This window comes from Olea europaea, chromosome 18 (genome assembly GCF_002742605.1).
Source record: "Olea europaea var. sylvestris chromosome 18, O_europaea_v1, whole genome shotgun sequence".
Lineage (NCBI taxonomy): Eukaryota > Viridiplantae > Streptophyta > Magnoliopsida > Lamiales > Oleaceae > Olea > Olea europaea.
In genome coordinates this window covers 13,141,603-13,166,663 of record NC_036254.1, presented here as the reverse complement: position 1 = coordinate 13,166,663, position 25,061 = coordinate 13,141,603, and the positions used below count along the sequence as shown (strand labels likewise).

Sequence of the window (25,061 nt, the reverse complement as noted above, 5' to 3'; positions counted from 1 at the left end):
CGAAAGGCAAATCGCAATCATTAATATCTCTTAGCATTTTATCTACAGCTTCAACAGCACACCGATTTACCATAGGCGCTTCATCCCAAATTATTAACTTACACATTTTCAACAAAATTCCTAAAGCTGATTGCTTACTAACTGAACACCTTACTTCACCAATTATTTCTAAAGGAATTTTAAACCTTGAATGAGCACTTCGACCTCCAGTAAAAGAGATGCTGATACTTCAAAAGATGCAGTTGTTGAAATAATAGAATTTTGAGACCTTACAACAGTTAGTAATACTTTATATAAAAAGGTTTTACCTGTGCCGCCTAGACCATCAATGAAAAAAGTAGCACTTGATACCGATGTTATTTTTTCTATAATTGTATTATATGCAAATTGTTGTTTGTCATTTAGGCATGATGCACAAACGTTGCCTCCTTTGAGATCCAAAATTTATTATTTCATCTTCAACCATTCTTCTTAATCTATCATTTTCATTTATATCTACATTGAATGATACAATTTTATAGTCGTTTATGTGTTTGTCTAAGGATTCTAAAATACAGCCAATATCCTCTAGAGCCCGTAGTTCAGCAACATGTGAAGGTATATTTATATGTACATAATCATCAATTATATAATATTTGAATTTATTTCACACTAACTTTGGATTATTAAGGGTGCAGAGCACAAGAAGAGTAGCAAAAAGACGTCTTAAACAAATAGGCATTTCATAAATAATAGCTTCGGATAGACATTATTCACAATGGTTATCTCCACTCAATAAACCATGTAGAAGTGCTGCTTCTCAATACGTGACAACAGTAATCCTATTTGAAGTTCGTAAATCTTGAAATGATGTTGGACCTCAAATATGATTCATAAGAATACGAAGATAATATCGTTCTCCTTCAGATGCATTCACTGTAACAATTCGTCCTATAACAACATGTTTCTTTTCGCGAGTCCAAACTTTCTTGTTCGTATTCCAAACGAAATGTGTTGAAAAATCTCGGTACAAAGGTGTACGTGCGAACTCATTTTCTTCATTCATTCGAAAGAATTTTGTTAGCATTGTTTTTCTTGTATTTTCATTTTGAACAACAGTAGATAAATTATCTTTATTGTCGTACATTACTTGCTGATAATTTTCGATATGAAGCTGTAAAGAATAGACTGTCGGACAAATTTCTGATATATTGAACGAGAAAATCCTCCACATAGCTTCTGGGGAGATATCCATCTAGCAGATTGATAAGCAAAAATTTCATCTATTTCTTTCTCTATTTCATTCGTGTGAATTGAAAAATTAATACGATCATGTTCTTTATAAACATACTTGTACAAATATTTTATAGTTTTGATAGAAGAACATACTTCGACATTAATATGACAGTCAAATTTTGCACTTAAATAAGGATTGTATGGTACAACCCATCGATTGTCTAACATTTTGCCTCTAACTCGAATAGAAATATTAGTATCACAACGCTTATACAACGGATATGAATCTTGACCAAATATAGTAATATTACAAAAATCTCTAGGGTATTTATTTTTATAACCTTTATTTCTCTCCATGCATATATTTTTCGGATTCAAGTTTTCACAAGGACCATGCATGTTGTGTCTAACAATAATAGAATGAAGATGAGGTTATTTCGTTTTGTCAGGAATTTCACATGACACAATTCTATCAACTTCTTCAGGACAAGTGATTTTATTTCTAGAGTTAAATATTAACAACATATGAGCATGAGGAAGTTCTCTTTTTTGAAATTCAATCACATATATATGTGCAATAACAGGCCCTAAAATACTTGCTTTATATAAATCATTTTTCAATTATTCTAATTTTGCTCTAAATATACGTACAATTAAATCAGGTCGATTTTGAACTTCGTCATTATTCTTTAGTTGTTGCTTAATCTCTGGCCAATTTGGATTACATGTTATAGTTAAAATATATCCTGTTTTTCATAATGTTGTACAATGGTCATTCCATCCATATATTTTCTTAGCATATCACAAGGCCCATGTGTAAAAGATTGTGGTAAAACAAATTTTCTTCCAACTTTACATCCTCTAGTTTCCCCCTTTTTTACACTATCTACAATACCTTGATAAATTTCAGCACGAATTTGTTTCTGATTATTACGAAAATATCTACAACATACTGTTGAAATAATTTACCAGCGTGAAGTAACACAGACTTACCAAAAGGCCTAATTTGTAATTTATATGAATAGTATTCTCGACAAGATACTTGAGTGCGTTTCTTCGCTTCACTGAACACTACAGAACCCAAATACAAACCAAATTCAACATTTATTTATAAGATAAGATACTAAAAAAATATAAAGAATTCTAATAGAAGATATATTTGCAAACCTTCATTCTCTTTTTCGATAATTTCAGTTGCAGAAATAGCCGTGTTAAGAATAACATCAGATGTCAACATATGTTGACGCTGAAAGTATATACTTCTGCATTTCTCAATGCCTTCATGCCAACCAGATTTTCCATACGAAAACAGTAACGGATATTGCAATGGATCATAACACCCATAATAGTAATGAACTTTGTGTGAATCTTCAGAATGACCATATATAGAAATGTCACGAGTACGAATATTAGTATTTTCATTATCTTCGACCCATATAGCAGCTACTTGAGATGTTGTAGGAGTATTGAAAACTCTTTGATCAAGTCCTGGATCGCATCGTATTTGTATTTGACGATTATGCAAGTTAGTGACATCACTTAATGACCTAAAAAATTTACTATATGGATTTGTTTTTAAGATTTCAATTAAAGCAATTAAAGTAGATTCAACAAAGTTTGATGAAATGTTCATATGATTTTTATCTTCATTTTCTGTATCGTAAAAATATAATTGCATATAAGAAGATGTATTATTTTTCGGCATAAGGTCACTTACATAATGATGTACTTGTCATTGAACTCTAAATGTATAAATACCTTCATACGTTTTAAAAAGTTCCTTATTGTACTTCACACCAAATGAAGTGAAAGCAAAATCATTATTATACCCCCTTACAATTTTTTTTAAATTCCGTACAATGTAGTTCTTTAGAAATAAATAAATTATATAATTCAACCGGTGAGTCACATATAAAGAGTTTAACTTTTTCATGAGAACAATAAAAATCCTTACTTTCTCTATAAAATTTGCGTGCATTACAATGTTTACAGTAGCTGAATGTTGGTAATACATATGCAGTAGATGGTATGTTCAATCCTTTGAAAGTTTCTTCTAATTCAAAACTGACAATATTATTCATTTCTTGATCTAAAGTTGAAGCGTAAGGATGTTTATGCATTATAGATTCATCTAAGTGGTGATCGATAAAATCATTCTTTTCAAATAACATAGGATCACTTCTCCTTTTATGATAATCACTGCAATTATTTCTAAGTCTTTTTCGCCTCTCTTTCTCTTTTTGAACTCGTTGTTGACGAATGAACGTTCTATACGACTCATTTCCACTTTCGGATGCAATGTCAAAGTTAACAATAATACGGTCTTCATCAACAAACATTTCCAAAATGTACATTATAATAGCAAAAGAATTATTGTAGATTTCAACTGTAATGAAAGGTGCATGATGTAAAAAAATTGAAGAGCATTATTAGCAAATGTATTAAACCATTCACAAACGAAAACTAAACTAATTAGCTAAATTAATTAGTTACAATAAACTCTTAAAGACATTAAACTGTTCAAATTTTCTAACAATATAATAATTATATAACATCAATTACATAAAGATTTAAATATTAATGATAACCAAACATATGTGGAAAAGCTTTCAACAATAGAGAAAAATAATTGTAAAAAATAATATTAAAAAAATAAAATATAACTATAAAAATAAGTAAAGTAAATTACAGGAATAAATAAATAAAAAATTCTTTGTCGACATACAAGAACAAAATTATATAATAATCATTCCAATACTTTCGAACAAAATAAATAAATTTATATAATTAAAATTCAAACAATATATAATTAATTTTATATATAACATGTCAATTTATATCTGTATTATTTATTTTGAGGAAATTGTAATTAATCGTAGATATTTCATAATTTTTCTTCTTCAGCACATGCATATCGGCCTCATTAGTATGTGTCAAAATATTGTTAAAGTGACATCAGAAAACTAAGATAAATTGTTAGTATACTGAATAAACACAATTAAGAAAAAATAACCAATTACATGTGTGAAACCAATACTGATTATAAAGAAGTGACTATATATATATATATATAGACACACACACACACAAAGAAGTATTTGCGCTCAAAGAATACATAACCATGAAGTAAAAAATTATTTAAATAGCATTTAATGAAAAGAGTGTAAAATATATACAACAACTTATAAAGAATCAATTAAAATCATAAATTTTGTAATAAAACTTACCCAAAAAATACCGCTGCAACAACGCAAATGATTCTACAAGAATGATTAGTTTTTTGCTGCAACAACTACCCAAAAACATAACATCCAAAGACAAGTTACAGCTTGGAGAACTTCTACTATAAAATAAAAAACCAAAAAGGGCATAAAGAATCCCTCTTTTTCGAATAAAAAGAAGAAATAATACATAATATCGTAACACGAAAAAAAAAACAACAATAACAACTAACTAACTTAAGAAAGCTCGTTACGATACTTCACGTCCCAACTATTTAATTTACTTACAAATTTCTTGTCCTTTCGTTTGAAAGAGCGAAATAGTGTCTTAGTTTTGTTGGAAGAAGATTTACGAGAAAGTAATAATACAGAACAATTTTCACTTTTATATTATTTCATTTCTGGAAGGTACAACATTTAACAAAGTCAGAAGATATTTTTGAAACTAAGCTACAGTAATCGACATTAGATGGTTGAATAAAATCAACAAAGCAGCAACAATTAATGCAATCAAATTTCATCATTATCTCCAGGGATTTTTTTTTTGGCATGAATAGTCAACAAAGACAGCAACAATTAATACAATCAAATTTCATCATTCTCTTCAGGGATTTTTTTTACATGAATAGTGTATAACAGGTTCACCTACAATACAAAAAGAGATCATTGTGAAACTTCTGCCTCAAAGTGAATAGTGACGCAGCCATCCTCTTTTTTAATATAAAGGAGGATTTATAGTAACTTATTTATTTTCATATCAATATAAAAAACTATATAAAAAATACATTTTTATGTAAACTTCATGTACCCCAAACAGGTTACTCTGACCAATCTCATCTATATCTCTATGACATTGAGAGGCGCGCCAAAATTATCTATAGACCAACTACAGAACAATGGACCAATAGAATTCTCCCACTTGTCCATCTGACGTTCCGTATAAACCATCTCAAAGACTCCAATGTTGTTTCAGCAACCAATTCATCGCCCAGACCCTGTAACCAATCTTCAATTGCCTATACAGACACATCTGTATACATACTGCATACATATATGCACGGTCTAATTCAAGAAAATGGAATCCCACAAAACAAAATACTCCAATTCAGTGGAGGAAGATTACGATATTAATCAAGATCAAGCTGCTGTCACGAGACGCATTCAAAGGCTGTCGTTGCACCTCAACCCAATATCAGAACCCCCGGTTTCTTCAGACCGACTGCAGCTGCTAACATGCGCTGGGCGTGCCAAGATTAACGTGAGCGATGAGCAGTTGGCCAAGTACTTGCGAGGGAAGCACAGGGATATACAGGAGAGAGTATACGAATACTTCAATGCCAAGCCTGATCTTCAAACGCCGCTGGAAATATCAAAAGATGAACACAGGGAGCTCTGTATGAGGCAGCTTGTGGGTTTAGTCAGAGAGGCTGGCATTAGGCCTTTTAAGTATGTTGTGGAGGACCCGGTTAAATATTTTGCGGTTGTTGAGGCCGTGGGCAGTGTGGACATGTCTTTAGGGATTAAGTTGGGAGTTCAATACAGGTAAATTAATGCCCCCTTTTAATTATACTGCATATCTGTGATGTAGTTTCACGATGATGTACTTGTGTGGTGCCGAATTGAATGATTTGGCTTGATTTTATGTTATTTGATTGATATGGTTTTACGGACTAATATTGGGCGAAATGGAGTTTGTGGAAAATCTTGATATTTGGGAAGCCTTTGTATTCATAAAGCTATATGAATCTACATATATTGTGGTTTTGACATTCAATTTTCCCTAATTGCATCTTTGCTACACATTACTAAACAGAATTGGACAATGTAATGAATAAGATTTTAACTTATATCTTCTTCTGAACTGTGCAATCCCACCCGATCTTCCACCATACAGAGATCTGTCTTATGCAATTTGGTATTAAGCACTCGTGTGCTTTCGTGGATGGATGAATGAGTAGAGTGACTTCTTATGTCATAGAATTGATCCTCATATTTCATCTAGGGTATAGGGGAAGAAAGAGATAGATCACTGTCAAATAGCTATTGATGTTAAATGGCAGAGGTTGATTGCAGTGCATGAATATGAATGCAGCGGTTACAATGGGCATAAGTGTTGAATGTGGATAGTAAGTTCTATACCTAATTTAAAGATGTGGCTACATTATTCTTTTGTTCATTTGGTGAGAGTGTGATAAGAATGTGATTTGGTGGGAGAGACTCATTGTGTGATCTTGCCATGGAATTAGAGGTAGATTTGAATTTTATTAGACCTTTGACTACTGATTTTAGTTTTGGTATTGGTCAGTAAAGCTGTCTGCATTCATTTCTTGGTTAGAAAAATAATTTATAGAGAAGATGAATTGTCTAACGTCTTTTGGTGCTGACTATTTAAACCATGAACTGTTTAAATTTGCTGCAAGTTGGAAATTTGAATGGTACATTACAATTTCTGAACGAGGAATCTGTAATGCTGATATTTTATATTTTATAATATCTGTCTGTATCGTGGTATTATTGAAACCGCTTGCACTTTTTTGCTGTCTGCTTCTTCCTGGAAAATGTGCACAGTCCTAATTTCAGGTGTGCGTGTTTGAGACAAGACTTATACGTTAAAAGTACAACAGATTCTGACCTTTGTTGGTCTTAATCGAAAGGACTACTTATAAATTTAATGGTCGAAGAATCCTGATGCTAATGGTACCAATTTAATATTCTACTTTTGACTGTAGAATAAATTTGCAATGATCTTACTATCGAAGCATAAATCTATGCAAGCCCCATTAGAAAAAAAATGAAGTGCTTGAAAATTTATGTGGTTGCTTCCTTTGAAGCATAATTTGGAATGTAGAAGTTAATTACACATGATTTCTCCAGATTATCCAGCAAGCCAGAGGCCCGAAATCAAGGCTGTAAACATTTATCGTGTTCGTGGATATCTGAAATATGATGTGGATGCTTAAAAGAGTTGCTCAAGCTTGCATGCTCATAGATGATGGCATAATCGTTAGTTCTTGGAAAGAAAAATACAAATATCCTAATCATCAACCATTTTAACTTGAATCATGCTACATGTACAATGATGGTTGACAAGGTTAGTTGACAATCATGATTTGGCATCATCATATTTTTCCATTACAAAAAATTTTAAGAACTGTTTTTTAAATCGACTTTCCAAATTTTGCTACATCAAACATTGTCGACCATCATTGTACAAGTAGATTAATTCTTTTAACTTAGCTGGCCATATTTCGTCCAAGTATAGAGTCCAAAAGTGTGTATTAATTTATGATATTTTTATTTTTTTTCATGATTCTGATCAGACATTGAAATTAATGTTTCTTGCTCTGTATTACTTTTTCTAGGCCCTTGTCATATTGTAGAAATTCGAAATTTCTAAACCTTCAAAATGGCATATATTTGATTTTTCTGCAGTCTTTGGGGAGGCTCTGTGCTCAACTTGGGCACTAAAAAACATAAAGATAAGTACTTTGAAGGTATCGACAACATGGACTATCCAGGTTGTTTTGCTATGACGGAACTTCATCATGGTATATTCTTACTCCTACTTTAATGATGTTTCCCTCTCATGCGTATCTGCACTCACTGAATGGGATACTTCACATATATACTTTATTACTTTAGTACATCCCTGTCGCTAATATAACATTTCTTCGAACTCGATGAACTGGAGCGAGACGTGCTTTGCATGTTAAATAGAAGTCAGTACACTCGTTCTACCAGCTACTGGCTTTTAGCTAGCAAGTAGTTAAATGTCGTAATGTATCTATAGTTTGTCTATGGCAATTAGAACGCTTCTAAAAGGATTAAGAACATATTATTTAAGACCTAGGAGTAGTTCGTAGAATTTTGATATAATCAATGATAAGTAGCAATTTGTAACAGGTTTGGGATCATCTTGATATATATATATTTTTTGAAATGGTCCTGTTTCTGATATATGTGTTGGATATTTCAAAAAGGTTCAAATGTTCAAGGCCTTCAGACCATTGCAACTTTTGATCCGCTCAGAGATGAATTTATTATCGACACGCCAAATGATGGGGCCATTAAATGGTGGATTGGAAATGCTGCAGTTCATGGAAAATTCGCAACAGTTTTTGCCAAGCTGATGTTGCCTACTCATGATACAAAAGGTGTTTCTGATATGGGTGTTCATGCTTTCATAGTTCCAATTAGGGATATGAAAACCCACGAGGTATTACCTGGTATCGAGATACATGACTGTGGCCATAAAGTTGGGCTTAATGGAGTAGACAATGGGGCATTGAAATTCCGTTCAGTAAGAATTCCCCGAGATAATCTTCTCAATCGATTTGGAGATGTCTCAAGAGATGGGAAGTATACTAGCAGCTTACCTTCAATCAACAAAAGATTTGCCGCCACACTTGGGGAGCTCGTTGGAGGACGGGTGGGTCTTGCTTATTCTTCTGTTGGTGTCCTCAAAATTGCTGTCACAATAGCTGTAAGATATTCTCTTCTGCGCCAGCAATTTGGTCCTCCAAAGCAACCCGAGATCAGTATTCTTGATTACCAATCTCAACAGCATAAGCTAATGCCAATGTTGGCTTCTACTTATGCGTTCCATTTTGCCACGTCGTATTTAGTCGAGAAGTATGCTGAGATGAAGAAGTCTCGTGACGAAGAATTAGTAAGTGATGTCCATACACTTTCTGCTGGACTAAAGGCATATGTCACTTCTTATACTGCAAAGTCTTTAAGCACTTGTAGAGAAGCTTGTGGTGGTCATGGTTACGCTGCAGTTAACAGGTTTGGCAGCTTGAGGAATGACCATGACATCTTTCAGACATTTGAAGGGGACAACACTGTGCTTCTCCAGCAGGTTTTTATCTTGAACTGTACATTACTGGCCTTTATGAAGTAATAACAATAAGTTAAAATCTTATTTGCTGTACTGTCTTGTCCAGTACTGGATGAAAAACGAGTCCTTGGTGTTCTGGATGCAATTTGAAAAACTCATCTTGCTACGCAGGTAGCAGTTTACCTCTTGAAGCAGTACAAAGAGAAATTCCAAGGCGGGACACTCACGGTTACTTGGAACTACCTCAGGGAATCCATGAACACCTATCTCTCACAGCCAAACCCTGTAACCAGTAGGTGGGAAGGTGAAGATCATTTACGAAATCCAAACTTTCAATTGGACGCCTTTAGGGTGGGTACTTTTGTAACTACTGATGTCAGAAGTATAAATTAGAGTACTAGAAAAGTGCTTATTGTTTTTAAAATTTTGTTTGTGACGACTTTTGTTGCAGTACCGTACATCACGACTGCTTCAAAGTGTTGCCTTTAGACTCCGGAAGCATTCTAAAACTCTTGGGGGCTTTGGTGCTTGGAATAGGTGTTTGAATCATCTTTTGACACTTGCAGAGTCTCACATAGAATCTGTTATCCTGGCGAAATTTATTGAAGCTGTTCGGAGGTGCTGCCTACTTCCATTTTTAGTTTATTCCTTTTCCTCTACATTATTGCTAACTAAACCTTTGTCCTTTTTCTCTGCTTCAGTTGTCCTGATGCGAGTTCTCGAGCTGCTCTGAAACTTGTTTGTGATTTATATGCATTGGATCGGATCTGGAATGACATTGGGACTTATCGCAACGTGGACTATGTTGCCCCTAACAAAGCTAAGGTAATTTAGTGTATCACATGATAATATATATAAATTAGATATCTGCATTGTTTACCTAATATGTAGATAAACTGGTAGACGAATTTCCGTTGTGCCAAAACTCCCTTGTTGAAAAAGCAGTAAGGATGTTTTATAGGACAAGGAAGGATCATTTGGATGCTTTTTATCAAAAGCATTCTCCATAATTAAACCACAGGTTCAAAATCCCATCCGATCACCTCATATCATGTAATTTTAGGTTGACCTTTTCCTCCAAGATCACCATTATGCTAGTCCAATAACTTTTCTAACCAGAGAACTTCGTTAAATGTGACAAAATCATCTCAACTGGTTTTCACGCAGTTTTATCTTCAGTTGACAACGTTTAACTAGCTGGTGAATTTACCCACTTTTTCCTCTGTTTATTGAAATCAGTTATGATATAAGATGCATTATTTTTCCTGTAACAAGTAAATGTTGAAGGTGAAAATGGCTATGTGCTTTCTGGTTTGCAGGCAATTCACAAATTGACGGAATACCTGAGCTTCCAAGTGAAGAATATTGCAAAGGAACTTGTAGATGGTTTTGAACTCCCAGATCATGTGACACGGGCTCCAATAGGGATGCAGGCTGCAGAAGAAGCTTATTCACAGTACGCCCAGTGTGCTGGATTCTAAAATTTAAAAGTACAAAAGAAGGATGTGTTTTGTTTTGGAAACTTTCTTCCACAAGTAAAAATTGATTCTTGTGACAAAATTGTGGTCCTCTGGTAAGAAAAAACATATTATATGATTTCAATGAAATCGTTATAGCATTAGATTCTGGCGTTCTTTTGTGAGACAAATGCCCAGCAGGTTTAAGAGCAAATGTACAGTGTTTGTCTAAATTAGCTTTATCTTGAAAGCATCTGCTTTCTTTTGCAAACCAATTACCGATGAAAATACGAGCATGTTTGATGTAAATTTTTTAGAACAAATTTTGTGGAAGTGAATTTTTTGAAGCTGTATGGTTGAAAAGTAAAAAATAAAAAATTATGGATTCACGTTTAAAAATGTGATTGAAAAATGGAGAAAAAAAATAAATTTTGGAGAATATCTACCAAACATAATTAAACTAGAGAGCCGCTTTTATGTATGCAACAGCTATAATAAAACCAGTAACATGCACAGGGAGAGGGGGGAGACGAAAGAAAGGGTTTTGTGCGTTAAGGAGTCTTTTGCTTCTTCCCTTCTGTTAATGGTATTTCGTTGTGAAGATTATATTTCCGTCATCACTGAGGAAAGGGGTGTGAATAACAGTAAAGAGAGAATTTAACAGACAAACTGTGAGCTCACGAAGAGAACCTTTGCGATAAAAGAGAACGTCTAGTCGCGATCTGTAATTTACTAGCTCGCCTTCACAAATCCATTTGCCATAAATTTTATTATCCTACAACCAGATTGTTTCAGAAAAAGAAAAAGCTCTCCAAACTTTTGAATTTACAAATATCTACTTCAACAATCAACTCGATATTAAAATGAAACTGTAGGTCATTTCAAATGCTGAAGGATCTTGGTGGGGCTTTATAATTGTCATATGCATTTCGAGCTGTTTCACATTTCAGTCGAATATCGTCACACATTTTCACCGAAGCCTCGGAGAATTTAGTCAGCCAGTCAAGAACCTTAGTCAAACTTGTCTGTATGCAGCTTAAATTTGAAGCTCGATCTTCACTTTTCCCCTCATCTTTACTCTCTGATTCTTCATTATTTTGCAAATCATCTGCCGTTTCCTTTTTGTGGGATTCATCCGGCTGGTGTCTAACTGAACGTCGCAAATCAGATAGAAAAGCTTTGATTGCATCACTAACTTCTTCAGATGGCAAAGATTTTATGCCGGCTGACCAGTCTCGACAGAGGACGAATATAGGTGGGGCCAGAACTCGACGAGGGGAGAATGCTCTTCGGCCTTTTTGTCGCTCTCGTGGTTGCAAAATGCAGTTCTGTAGCCAGCTGTTGACCGCTTCCACATAAGAAGTATAGCTGTTGATCCAATCTGCAAAACTCAGGCCAAAATACTCGACCTCATCCAGCAGCTGATTTATAATCTGTCTCCGTGGTTCCCCATGAACAATTCCAGCGGAAGCTTTTGCATGATAAGCTAATGAGATAGTTATGTACTGGTTATGATGGCATTCAAGCATGGCTTTCCACATCCGGGCCAATCTGCACAGAATTCAATGGACAAGGACACAAACTTGAGCATTTACACTAGACCGTGTTTGGTATAAATAATACTAGCAGGAATTAAGTAATAGCATTGGAGAATATTTTAACTTTCTTTTTCTTGGCTAATATTGTGTAATCCACCTCAACAGGCTTGGCTTGAAGAGAAAAATCACATTAACCAGGTGATGTGAAATTACGGTACCAATACTAGAAGTCTTTAGGGTTTTAGGAAATAGAAGTTTTTCTCACCCCTGAATAAGTTCTATAATTTGCGGGAACAATTCTTCATCCCTCATTTTCTCTATTCGCTTTGATATCGAATCGACAGCATGAAGTGCCACTCTAATTCGTGAATGCAGATCTTTCACCACTGCCCGAGTTCTGTCAATTGTTTGAGGACTAAGATCCTTTGCAAATTGGTGCCGTAGCTGGTCGCACTTGTGATCATATTCCTTCCGGATAGACTCACTCGCCTAGGTAGGCCAAAGAAACAGACAGAAATTAGTTGACATAATAATGTGAGAACAAAAAGGGGTAACACATAACAAACGCTACTAGCAATGAGCAATATGCGTTCTTTCACCTTGAGGGTGCAGAACTCTTTGAATCAAGTTCATTCCTAAAAAAATGGTCAATTTAGTTAGGAGTAACTTAATTATGGCCAAAAAATTGACTCACAAAGGAAGCCATCTCCTTACCAGCCCATCCAACAAGTTGTAACCCTTGATGACGACCAACAACAAAATATGCCTTATTCCCAGTAACTTGGGGAGGCTACATGAATCATTTTTTCCTGCCTATGTTGGATCCATCTACCGGAAGACCCAAGAAGTCAACTGTTTAGCTAGCACATTAGCAACGATGCTTTTAGTCTACCTCTCCCTCTTCTAATGCATTCTAATATGATTGAATCACTATTGTGAATGGGAGTTCCTTTAGGTTTACTTTCGTTTAGGTTTACACAACACTTTCTCCAATATTCATAATTGGTGCTTATTTTATAATATTATCCTTTGAGTGATTCATTCCATTTCATTCTGAATTTGCAAGCTTTGTCATGATTTCCCATTTGGTTGGCTGAACAAGTTTGAAAATGCTTAATGATTTGGGTAGTTAACTCCAGCATAACGGCAACATTGCAACCATAATTCTCACAACCCCCATAAGCCTCATGTTTCTTTTCACATTTAACATTGTGTAATGTCAATCTTCACACTAGTTTTCCATCTCAAAATTGTTTTCATAAAGATAATCCACAGAATAAGCCAATTTCATACTAATTAGGTGAAATGAAACCTACCCCCTGCCCCCAGAAAAAACAAGAGTTAGTATGAATAGACTCCTGGTTTTGTTCTGGGAACCAGAATGGTCAAGGTAATGGAATTTCCCCTTCCTTCAGGGTTTGTCAACAATCAATGTAAATACAAATGATGACCTAGGCAACATAGATCTACTGATTAACATAAAGTGATATTCTACAAGTTTCACTTGAGCTCTTTAATGGTGGTTCATTTTACAACCCCAATTTCCTTTAAACTGTAACGGGAAAATTGATGCATACAAATAATAATATAACAACCTTAAGACATATGCTACAGTTAGTCTTTCATGCCATTTCTTTGAGGTGGCTTATATGCAGCATTGTCATTTTTGTCAGAATTGAGAAATACTATGTCTCAAATGTTTAATATTGTCCTAGTTTATTACCTGTGTTTACTATTTAGGCAGAATTCCAAATATGGAGAGAAACATCAAAAAGTGAAGAAAACAACATGCACTTATTTTCACTGAGGCAATATTAAATCAAGTACCTTCACTTCATCATACAGCTTTCTCTCCCATGCATAAAGTCTCTCCAGTGTGGAAGAGTGACTTCCAGAAATCATGCAGAACTCTTCAATGAAATCACTTCCACTGTCATCATTGTCATCCTTTGTGGCAAGAGGACTCCTAGAGGAGGAAGACCGTGATGATGTTGTCCGTTTCCAGGTTATAACCTTGGTCACATGTTCAGATCCTGCACATTGAAAATTGACAGAAATGAAGATTTATCATGTTAAGTTTCAAACTAGGCGAGCAATTCTCAATACTTTAGCAACCGACACTGTCAGTGTGCTATCTTTAAATTCATGTTAATTTTCCACCTAAAAATGAAAATCAAGTAAAGATGTAGCAAAACTGATAATACCCGAAGTTTTAAAGAAGGACGATGAACAAAATGCATAAAATTAAATGTTGATCAAGACACAAATTGAAAGTACTGCATCTCATTTAGACAAAACAGGTAAGTAGTAAAATGCTTAAAAGTTAATGAGAACCAATGAAATTATTAAATAGCGGTCTGTGGTGCTAGGGTACAAGCTGGTACATACCATCAGGGACATTAGCACCTCTTCCTTGACAACAGGCAGCTCGAAAAGAGGCTAAATAAACAGAAGATGATGGTTTACCTGTTAATAATGCCATTAGGGTTCCAAACCAGCACACCAGAGTCAGAACAACTAGAACTTAAGGTTCACAAGATAGAATTACATTTCAATAATTCTCAATTCAAAAGTGCATTATGCTCTTTCTTGATGTCATCAAAAAATTATTACCTTTTGCCTCATATCCGATACTGATTTTGCTGGATTCAAGCATCCTCGATACCTCTTTCCCTGATTCAGATGCTCTAAAGAACCGGTTATCAATATCCTTTATGCTAGAGAGAAAATCTTTAGCCCTGTGTGTTATATACTCTGAAGGATCTTCCCTTTCAGCACATACATCCTTCTCTACTGCAGATTTATTCATCTTCAAATTATACTGTTCTAAAGGATCCTTCCCCGCCACATTTCCTGCTGATCCATTCACTTTTAACTCATTGTTTACATCTTTCACTTCCCCATAGACTCTTTGCTGACTACTGCTTTCATTCTTTTCGTATATGGCTGAATTTGAATGGTTCACGACCAATTTACCATGTCCATTTCTTGGAGTCTTTGACTTCGGTGTCATAGGCCCTTCTTGAATCCCACTAGTGTTATCCAAATCAACACCCTTCTCACTAAAATTCCCATTTATTTCCACATCATCAAAGTTCAAATTCAAGCCATTCTGCCCCACAAATCTAAAGCTCTCACGCTCATCAGCAGGGTCAAAAAAATCCCAAGACCCTGGCTCAGGAGGCGGAGGTGGAGGCATTGAAAATTCACCCTCCTCGACGTACATATTCCTAGGCGGTTGACTCAGTCTGACAGTCAAAGCACTAGCTCCACCTGACCTCATGTAACTAACTCTAGCTGTAGGTGGCGATAGCGGGCTCCCATTGAGCACTGGAGAATCTAAAGTGCCACCAATATGCGATGGGGAAGGTGACAAGTATGAAGAATGTGATGGAGTTTTATCATTTTCAGTGGCTGTAGTTGATAGAGCGGACTCTATCAAGACTTCAGCCTCAGCATATCTTCTCAGAGCAATGCCTATGTTTCTTAGAGACTGAACGTAAGAAACATGCGCAGCTGCTAAACCATACCTCGAATCAATGGCTTGCTTGATAAATCTTTTCCTTTCTTTGCACAGCCTTAAAGCATCACTCCTCTCAGATTTTGAATTTGTAGCTCCCATTTCACACTCGAAATTTAAAAACACACTCCGCAAAATTAACCACTTTTGTGTTCATGAACTGAACCGCATTCGCAATCTCTCGTCAAAGACAATATTTTTCCCCTAAAACCTCTGAAAACCCAATTCATGAAATGAACCCCATTTCTATTTTACAATCAAAAGTTAATAGCACACAATTCTCTAATAATAACAAAATTTCTCAAAATCAAAGCAAAGCCAAATCAGAAAAGGAGGGCAAAAATCTTTTTCGCACGAGAGAGCAGTTTTGAAAGAAAACAGAAAACCCACTTGAGTCTACCACTGCACTGAGATTTAACACTGAGAAAAACAGATGAAAATGACAACAAATTCTTTTTGTTAACGGGTTTTATTTCGACTCAAGAAAAAAGGCAAAGAGGATTCAGAAAAATGCAAAACATGAGTAGCAAGAGGAAGTCATAAATAAATCGTTGGTTATAAAACAAAACCTGAATCGATTGGTAAATCAATGGAAGATTTGGGTACACAATCAATCCATGCACATTACTTCTGCTTTTCTTAGGGCCCAAAAGCAGTTTTTTCTTTTATTTTTTTAGCTCAAAAGATAAAGAATGGGGGCAATGCTGAAATGATAAACAAAAAAAGAGAGAGAGGGAGAGAGAGAGAGAAGAAATACTTACGGTTGATTCACGCAGGTAAAGAGCATCGGAATGTGTGTAAATGATTCTCCACATTCATTCCTGTTCTAATCTCTTTAATTAGGGAGTAAACACAAAACTCACCATTTTCTTGCCCATACTTTCTTCACTTTTTTAAGACCTTGTTTGGCAGAACTAATTTCTTTATTTGTTTATGATTTAATTACTGTCATATAAAGAAAGAGGATTTTTTTTTTATATCTAATTTGCTCACGAAATTACAAGAGTATTTGATAGGCATTTTTATGTAAAAATACATTTTAGAATAATAAATTGATGTGAAATATGTGATTGAAAAATAAGATATTTTTTTATTCACGTGTAATATTATTTTAATAAAAGATGTATGGTTAAAAAGAAACAACTGCGACAATTGATGCCTAGCCTAGTGTTATGAGAAATGTGCAGATGACAGAATTGTCCCTACGTTTTCCAAAAGCACCCTCATGTAACGGCTCCTTCTAGTGTTGGGAAATGGTCCCTAACCTATGGGATTGTTGTATAAATAGATCTAAACTTTCAAAATTAAGCAGAAACATTCCTAACATTTTCTTTAATGACGCAATTATACTTTTTGGATAGTTTTCATCTACTTGATCGTTAAACATATCAAAGTTTTGATATAAAAATTAAAATGCCCTTATTTAGATAAATAAATAAAAACGAAATAAAAGAAAAATACACTTAGACATCAATCATTCGTATATATTGAAAATCATGAGTGTCTCTATATACTAGAGATCAATATTATTTATATTGAAAGTATTTCGATGTCTTCTTCTCAACGCTGCGTCATATTAATTAGAGTTCATATCACTTGTATTAGATGCATTTTTCTATAAACATTCCATTTCGCTTATATGACAAAATTTTTAAAGCAATCATCGGTTATATGAGTTTTCTTTTTGTCATATTTTTAAATTTTATTTTTTTCACTTATCTCATTTACTCAAATCGATCAAGTAGTCGAATTCTAAAGAAAAAAGATAATTTTATTTAATTAAAAGTAACGACATTTAAGTCAATTTATCAAATGTTTGACATTTTTAATGGTCAATTGAACGAAAATCATTCAAAAGTATCGATTTCACTATTAACTTAAAGGTCAAGGATGTTTTGTCAAGATTTAAATGCTAAAGACCATTTACATAGAAACCCCATTTAAAATGGAGTTGAAATTTGTTATCCAATTTTTATTGTTCATCAATTAATTATTGACATATCATTTTGTCAATAACCCCACATAATATGGCAATAAATGATATGTCACATAGATTGGGGGTTATAATCTCAACAAGGCTAATAGCATTACTAGGGATGTCAATGAATTGAACCGAAACTTAAGGCTCGAGTTCAACTAGAGTAAAATAGTGCAAGCTTTTTTTCAAGCTTGAGTCAAACAGAGCTTTTGCTCGGCTAAAAAATCTAGGCTCGGGCCTTTTCGAGTTGAGCCAGGCTCGACTTTTTCCCCCGTTTAAAGTAGCATGGTGCTACATGGCTGTTTTTTTAAGGACAACACTCAATTGCCTTATAAAAGGCAGCGTGTTGCTGCCTTTAACCGTTTTTTTAACAGGCTCGTAAGCTCAAGCTGGCAAGCCACACAGGTCATCTCGGGATTGGCCCGACACCCCAAAATGGGGCTCGATTTTATCGAGCCTCGAGCTGAACCGGCTCTAACTTTTCTCAGGTCGAGTCACGGGCTGTATGAGCAATCCGATTGCTATCCCTACGTTACTCATTAAAATTGATGACATCTTAATTTAAAATGACATGTCAATAATTAATTGAGTAGATAGTAAATTAGACAATAAAAGTTGAATAGCAAATCTCAGCTCAATTCATCGGGGACCATCTGCACCAATTCCCATCTAGTGCGGCCTCTTTTTTCCATTTTTTTATTTTTCTTTAATTTTCCGTTGAGAAAATTATTGGGCTGTGGTGGTGGGTCTTGAAAAAAGGATTAGTGGGAGTTATTTCTTTATTAAATTAGTGTTAAATGTTTACTCGGTTATCAACTTATAAAGTATGTCTATTGTTTCCTCTATTTGATAAATTTATAAATAATTTATAGATAGGAGTAATACTGAATTTCATATAATATATAGATAATAATGAATAGTAATTATAAGTGCATGATTGAAATTAATATTTAATTTGACTGAATTTATAAATCACTTATAAATTTATATCCAAACGATACAGTATTAAATTTATTATACATAAAAAAAATGTATACACTATAATGTTAATTCATATAAGTATTAAACATTAACTTTATAATAAAGAAAAAGCTAGCTTGTCCGAAAAAAATGTGATCGAGACTTTGACAGCCTCTCACAGTGGTGAGCCCTAGGTGAATAAACAATTTCAATAATAATAATAATAATAATAATATAAAATAAACAATTTCAAAAAAAAAAAAAAACAAGTGGCCTCATCATGTTGTGAGTATAAGTCAACCTTTTGTCAAAAATTTTCTATCACCGTAGCTCCGTTCTTAAAATAATTAATTTAACACATACTGACACATATTATTATATTTATACAATAGTACCTCGGATAATTGTTTGTTCTTTTAAGGTTTGTAGTCATAATTCATTGAATTGAATATTCAAGTAGGGTTGGACAAATCTTCCGAATCGTACCGATCGAACTGAATCGAATCCAACGATTCTTATCAAATTAAATATTCAAACGGGTATCTGAATTGAGAATCGACGGGTACGATTCGGTTCTCAATTCTAGACCAAGAACCGAATAAGAACATAATCTTTCTAATTTTTTTTATATTGAATAAATCAAATTATTTTAATTTTAATTTTTTTCTAAACAAATTAACAAATTAAAAATTTCTAAATCCAAAATTTTGGCCCAATAATTTGTTTCATTTCTAATTTTTTAATTTTTGACCCAATTACCCATTTTATTGTTTCATTTCTTAGCCCAATAAGATACAATCCATTAAATAACTCTAAACACATACGCTAAAATGCATAACGCTGTCTCGACTCTCGCACTCACTCTCGCAGCTTCGCTGACATTCCAAAACCTATACAATCGTCGACCGACGCTATGACCTCCAATCGAAGCCGTGACCTCTGCCGACCGAAACTTTGACCGTAGCGATCATTTGAACAAGGTAGTCTACTAGTCTCTGACATTTCAAAACCATTGAATGTGTCATTAGTTGTATTTATATAATATTGTTATAAATGTTAAAAAATTTAATTATAATATAAAACTGAACCGAACCCGAACGGCTCCATAATTATATTTGGACCCGACGGTTCCATTTACTAGATACCCAAAAATTTTGGTTCGATTCTAAACCGAACCGAACCGACCCGCGCCCCACCTCTATATTCAAGTATATCTTCTTCCCACTTTTAGATGATTAATAAATGTCACCATGGAATGTCACCGTTAATTTGAACTTTGGCCTTTTTCCAGTGGCTTTTAAGCCACAATTTCATCTAATTAAAGAGGCATTCCATATTATTTCAACAAGTTAAAGAAAAGTATAGCTTTTAATGAAGAAAATTTGGAAATACATTACTTGGTTTTTGAAGACTTGTGAGAGCATTTTGTACTTCGATTAGGAATCACGGTGATTTGAAACAAATAAATACATAAATCATGGATTTGACAAAGTGAGATGTAGAAAGCGGAATCATTCTCGAATCTCATGAGATTAAGTTAATGTTTGGTTTAGATAAAAATCAAATTTTTAAACCCCTCTTTGTTTCCCATTATTTATCCATTAAAATGAAAAATATAATCGTTATCCATCACATCAAGCCATCATATTTAACTTTCTATCACTTGTGTAGGGTCCGTAACGACTATATTTTTCATTGTCATTTTTACATTAATGTGTATCAAACGAAACCTCAGTAAATTTTGATAAAAGTCAATGGAATATAAGGTTAAGGTTAGAAAAATTTGTTATAGAAGAGTTTTGTAAGAAAAATTATTTTAAATAAGTTCTCTAAAAATTATTTTAATTAGACAATATATTTATAAAAAATTATCCAAATATATTCAAAATTAACTTTTTAGTTTTAGTAATAGCTTTTCACTTTCAAAAATCGTGTCAAAGCGGCCCATAGTTCAACAAAACAGTCACTAAGAGATAATTCTTTTGAAAGTGTCGAGTTAAATACATTAACTAGGTTAGACAATACTAGCTAAATTGAATTGGAGAATTATTCCGATTCACACATTACTCGTTAAATAATTCATAAATTTTAACATCGACACCAATTCATGCTCTTGGTCCAAACGCCGTCAATTTTTTGCTTGGGATTGAGAGAGATACAATGGTTAACATTGTCGCCAGAGTCCATCGATGCTGACTCGTTAACGGCGTCTCTTCCATGACTGTTAGGTCAATGAAATTAAAACATTTTACACTGTACCAGCACATCCATTTCTCAATACAAAATTTCACTGTGCCGCATATATTCTTCCATTGTGATGTCATGAGCTTTAGGACGTAGCTGAGCTCTATTACGTGACTAATGCAGTGATAAGCAAGGGGAAAGAAAAAAGAAAAAAAAGAAAAATACAAGAAAGAATTTAAGGGCCCGTTTGGTAGGGATTTTGAGAATTGATTTTTTGACCGTTAGAAGAAAAGTGGGGTTCACATGTGAGAGAAAAAGTCAAAAATTACGGCTTGAATAGTAAAATAACGGTCAAAAAATTAATTTTTTAGGATAAAAAATTCCTACCAAACGGAGCCTTACTTATTGGATAATTAACTAAAATCACATCTCACTGGTTATAGTGGATACCAAGAATTGATTTGATCAATAAGTGAGACCCATTAGATTATTATTTAGGACTACAGTTTGTGTTACAACAATTTCTACTTTATTGGAAAAGGTTTGTCACAAGAAAGCTCGAATATAGTAAACTATCAATCAATCTATTTATTTAACCATTTATATGCTGATCTCTTTGGAAATAAGTAAAGTTGTTGATATATTCTGCATTTAATACCAAATAATACTAAACAAGGAAATTTGCAATGGAGATTTCGAACCTTTCAAAATAATGTAGATTACATTCAAAACTTTAAATCTCAGTAACCCCAAGCCTTTCAACATTGTGCAGTTGAAGGGTCTCTCGGCGATTTTCGTCTAAAAATTCGTGAATGGACCAAAAAGTTAATATTTGACCATTATTTGACCAATTTTAAAACTGACAAAATGGCCTTTTAACATTTAATTAATTAACAAGAAAAAAATTATATTGAAGGTCCCATACCTTTCGACGGGGAAGATAAATATTTTTGGATGAAAGTCATTGGATGCTCTTTCGAAGTACATTTATTAAATGTATGGTACCACATTGCATATTTTTGAAAGGTTTTAAACCTCATACAAATTATCCATTTTTAATTAATTAATTTAAATTTAACAAGATTTTTTAACTATTTTAAAATTTGTCAAATTATAGTCAAACACTGACTTTTGGTCAACTAACAGATTTTCGAACGAAAATCGTTCAGATGTCCTTCCACCATACATCTTTGAAATGTTTGTAACGATCAACTAAAAATTTAAAGGTTTGTACATTTATTAAAGGTATGGTACCGCATTGCTTATTTTTGAAAGGTTTCAACCTCATGCAAATTATCTATTTTAATTAATTCATGGTTGAAACACCATTTAACTCTTTTTAAAATTGGTCAAATTATGGGCAAAATCCAACTTTGGGTCAACTAACATACTTTAGGATGAAAATCGTCCAGAGGTCATTCCACCACACATCTTTGAAATATTTGTAACCATTTACTAAAATTTAACAGTTTGTGTGTAACTTGCATTGTTTTAAAAGGTTGATACATTGATGCAAAATTTCCTATTAGAATGGCTATAAAAATTGAATATCTTCAAGTTCTACAATAATTGTTTATTCAACCAACTAAAAAATAACAAAACTTTTGTCCCTGCTTGTTTATCATTATTTCAATTTTTTTTCACAAATTCATTTTTAATCATACATTATCACTGTAAAATATTTTAACACGTAAATGCAAAATTTTTTTTACTTTCTAACTATACATTTTTCAAAAATTCACTATTTTAAAATTCATTTTCCTACTTTAATGACAAAAAAAAAATGGGACTTAATGAAAACCCTACAATCTTGACACACTCTTCAAAGAAATTACAAGAAAACTCATTGCTCTTAATATTACTGAAACAAATTATAACCTAGCTTAATTATCCAATAAAGTAAAAATAAAAAATTTCAATGTCGTGAATGGTAAATCATAGGTTGAACTTAAACTATAAATTAATCAATCAAATAAAGCCATTCATTTTGCACTGTTTGATCGTGTGTGCGATGCTAAGTAGCCCATATTTGATACAAATTCTTTAAAACTCATTTTCCTCCCAATCATTTTCAATCTTTCATTCTCCTAATAAAATAATTTTGCATATAGATCCATAATTTTTACTTACTGTTTAACCGTACTTTTCTTCAAAAAAATCATTTTACACAAAATCTATTATCAAAAAAATTTAAGTCTAATCCTTAAGATTTCAATGGTACTTACCATGCACATTTATGAATCCCATTCAATTGGATAAGAGCTTGGTTTGCCTCCAAGCATTGTAAATAGAATATAACAATATGATAGAAGAATCTCATTCTCATTCATATTAAATCTTATTTTCCTCCCCTTAGTTCATTAACCTATATTTATATTGTCTGCAGATCCTTATTGAGAGTCTACCTTGTCAAGTTTAAGGATAATTTTAAAATACTAAGGGGGTGTATTCAATTGAGATTTTTGAAAATTTTGATTAATTTTTTTTAAGTGATGACTTTTGTGGATTTCATGGATCTTTTAAAGATTTGTAAAAAATTAGTAGAAGTCTTTTGTAGACTTTTATGGATTTTCATTTTAAAACTTTTATAGACTTTTGAAAACTTTCATTCAAAATTGAATTTACATGAATTTGGTATGAAATTCTCATATAAGAGGTGTTAGTTCTCGTAATTCTTCTTTTCCTTCCCCTTCTTTTTCCCATATAATAAAAAAATTGAAAAAATAAAAATTGAAGACCTTAATTAAATAACTAATAATCAAAACTATACATATTTATAGTTTTTTCATATAAAATTTTATAATTTAATAAAAAAAAATATTTTTCACAAAAAAATGAATGAAAAAAGGGAAAAAAATGTTTTAAGAATCAAATTTAATTTTTCATAGAAAATAGAGATAAATAATAAGAGAGAAAGAAAACTAAATGAAATATAATAAATAGAAAAAAATTAATTTTAACATGTCCATAGAAAGTTAAAGGAAAGAAAGATTGAAATTTTTTATTTATTTATTTATTTATTTTGTGAAAGTCTCCCAAAACCTCGTGATTAATGAAAGACAAATTTTAAGATATTATCGAGTACTTTCTGCTTAAAAGTTAGTACTCCAGATACTTTTATAAAAGTCTCTAAATGTCATTAAAATTTGAATACCCCAAAACTTATAAAGACTTCTAAAAAATTTTAATTGAATACACCGCAACTTTTAGAAACTTTTTAAAAGTCTAATTGAATACACCGTGACTTTTAGAAAGTCTCGATTGAATATTCCTAAATTTTTTAAATTCCAAAAAATCATTAAAAATCTCAATTAAATACACCCCCATAAAATATTCAAATTTCAATTTCTAAAGTCCGAAAATAATGTAAATACACAACCCATTGTTCTACACGTTTTACAACCCTAGATGTGGACATCCTTCATTCCAAAAATCAATTCAAAGGCCACCACTAAACCATGTGTCCCGCATGCAGGCAACTTCAATATGTGTTGCATCATTCCTTAACCCACATTAGTCATGTTTGGCTAACCTTTGACAGTAAGTAACTAAAAAATTAAAATAATTTAAACTCAGAGAGATCAAGCTAAGATCATGTAAATTTCCACTTTGATGGAGAGATCGAGGAAGAGTAAGACCCACCAATTGCTCCATTGGAATCAACCAAAAAATCAGGCTAAGGCCTACAGGCGAAAGCTGGGTTCTGGGGCCATTTATAACGGAAAGGGGGGCTGAGGGCTGCTAGGCTTCTTTCTTAATTATCCAGCTCTTCTCGATTTGTTTATTAATGTTAAAAATAAGTGAATTACTTAATTTTAAAGAGACTTCTTTAGGTCGACTCACAAGAAGTGCGACGAGCTTCACGAAGCATAAATTAGCTAGGATTTTACCACGTATTCTTGGGGTTTTTAGTCTTAGCTGGTTAAGTTATTATTTTATTTCATTTTTTCCATAGACAAAGGTCAAGCTTCATGTCCGCCTTCCAATATTGTGTATTTTCTTTTTCTAATACTAATGAATATTGGGACGTGCTACACGAACGTAGGGGTTGATACAACGATTGAAATAACACACACATGGGGAGGTCGGCATTATTTTATTCGCGCGGGACCCATGCATCGATTGTGAGTGGGGTGTCATCCTTTGTG

The 25,061-nt window shown here is 33.2% G+C and overlaps 2 protein-coding genes across 3 annotated transcripts; one reads left to right on the top strand and one right to left on the bottom strand.

Moving 5' to 3' along the window:
- The first annotated feature begins 5,342 nt into the window (after positions 1-5,342).
- LOC111367520 (acyl-coenzyme A oxidase 2, peroxisomal) lies at positions 5,343-10,977 on the top strand. Its single transcript, XM_022988448.1, has 7 exons — positions 5,343-5,978; positions 7,869-7,984; positions 8,417-9,297; positions 9,448-9,627; positions 9,728-9,894; positions 9,978-10,101; positions 10,596-10,977. Exons 1-7 carry the CDS (start codon positions 5,512-5,514, stop codon positions 10,755-10,757), a joined length of 2,097 nt encoding a protein of 698 aa, XP_022844216.1. The 5' UTR covers positions 5,343-5,511; the 3' UTR covers positions 10,758-10,977.
- A 468-nt stretch (positions 10,978-11,445) lies between these two features.
- Positions 11,446-16,629, bottom strand: LOC111367518 (nitrate regulatory gene2 protein-like). Of its 2 annotated transcripts, XM_022988446.1 has the most exons (6): positions 16,553-16,629; positions 14,885-16,004; positions 14,660-14,737; positions 14,099-14,304; positions 12,537-12,760; positions 11,446-12,284 (listed from the first exon to the last, which is right to left on the bottom strand). In XM_022988446.1, the coding sequence occupies exons 2-6, from the start codon at positions 15,891-15,893 to the stop codon at positions 11,615-11,617; spliced, it is 2,187 nt and encodes a 728-aa protein (XP_022844214.1). In that variant the 5' UTR covers positions 15,894-16,004; positions 16,553-16,629; the 3' UTR covers positions 11,446-11,614. The 2 variants fall into 2 exon arrangements, with proteins under 2 accessions (XP_022844214.1, XP_022844215.1); XM_022988447.1 differs by lacking the exons at positions 14,660-14,737; positions 16,553-16,629 and having other exon boundaries at positions 14,885-16,542.
- Between the last annotated feature and the right edge of the window lie 8,432 nt (positions 16,630-25,061).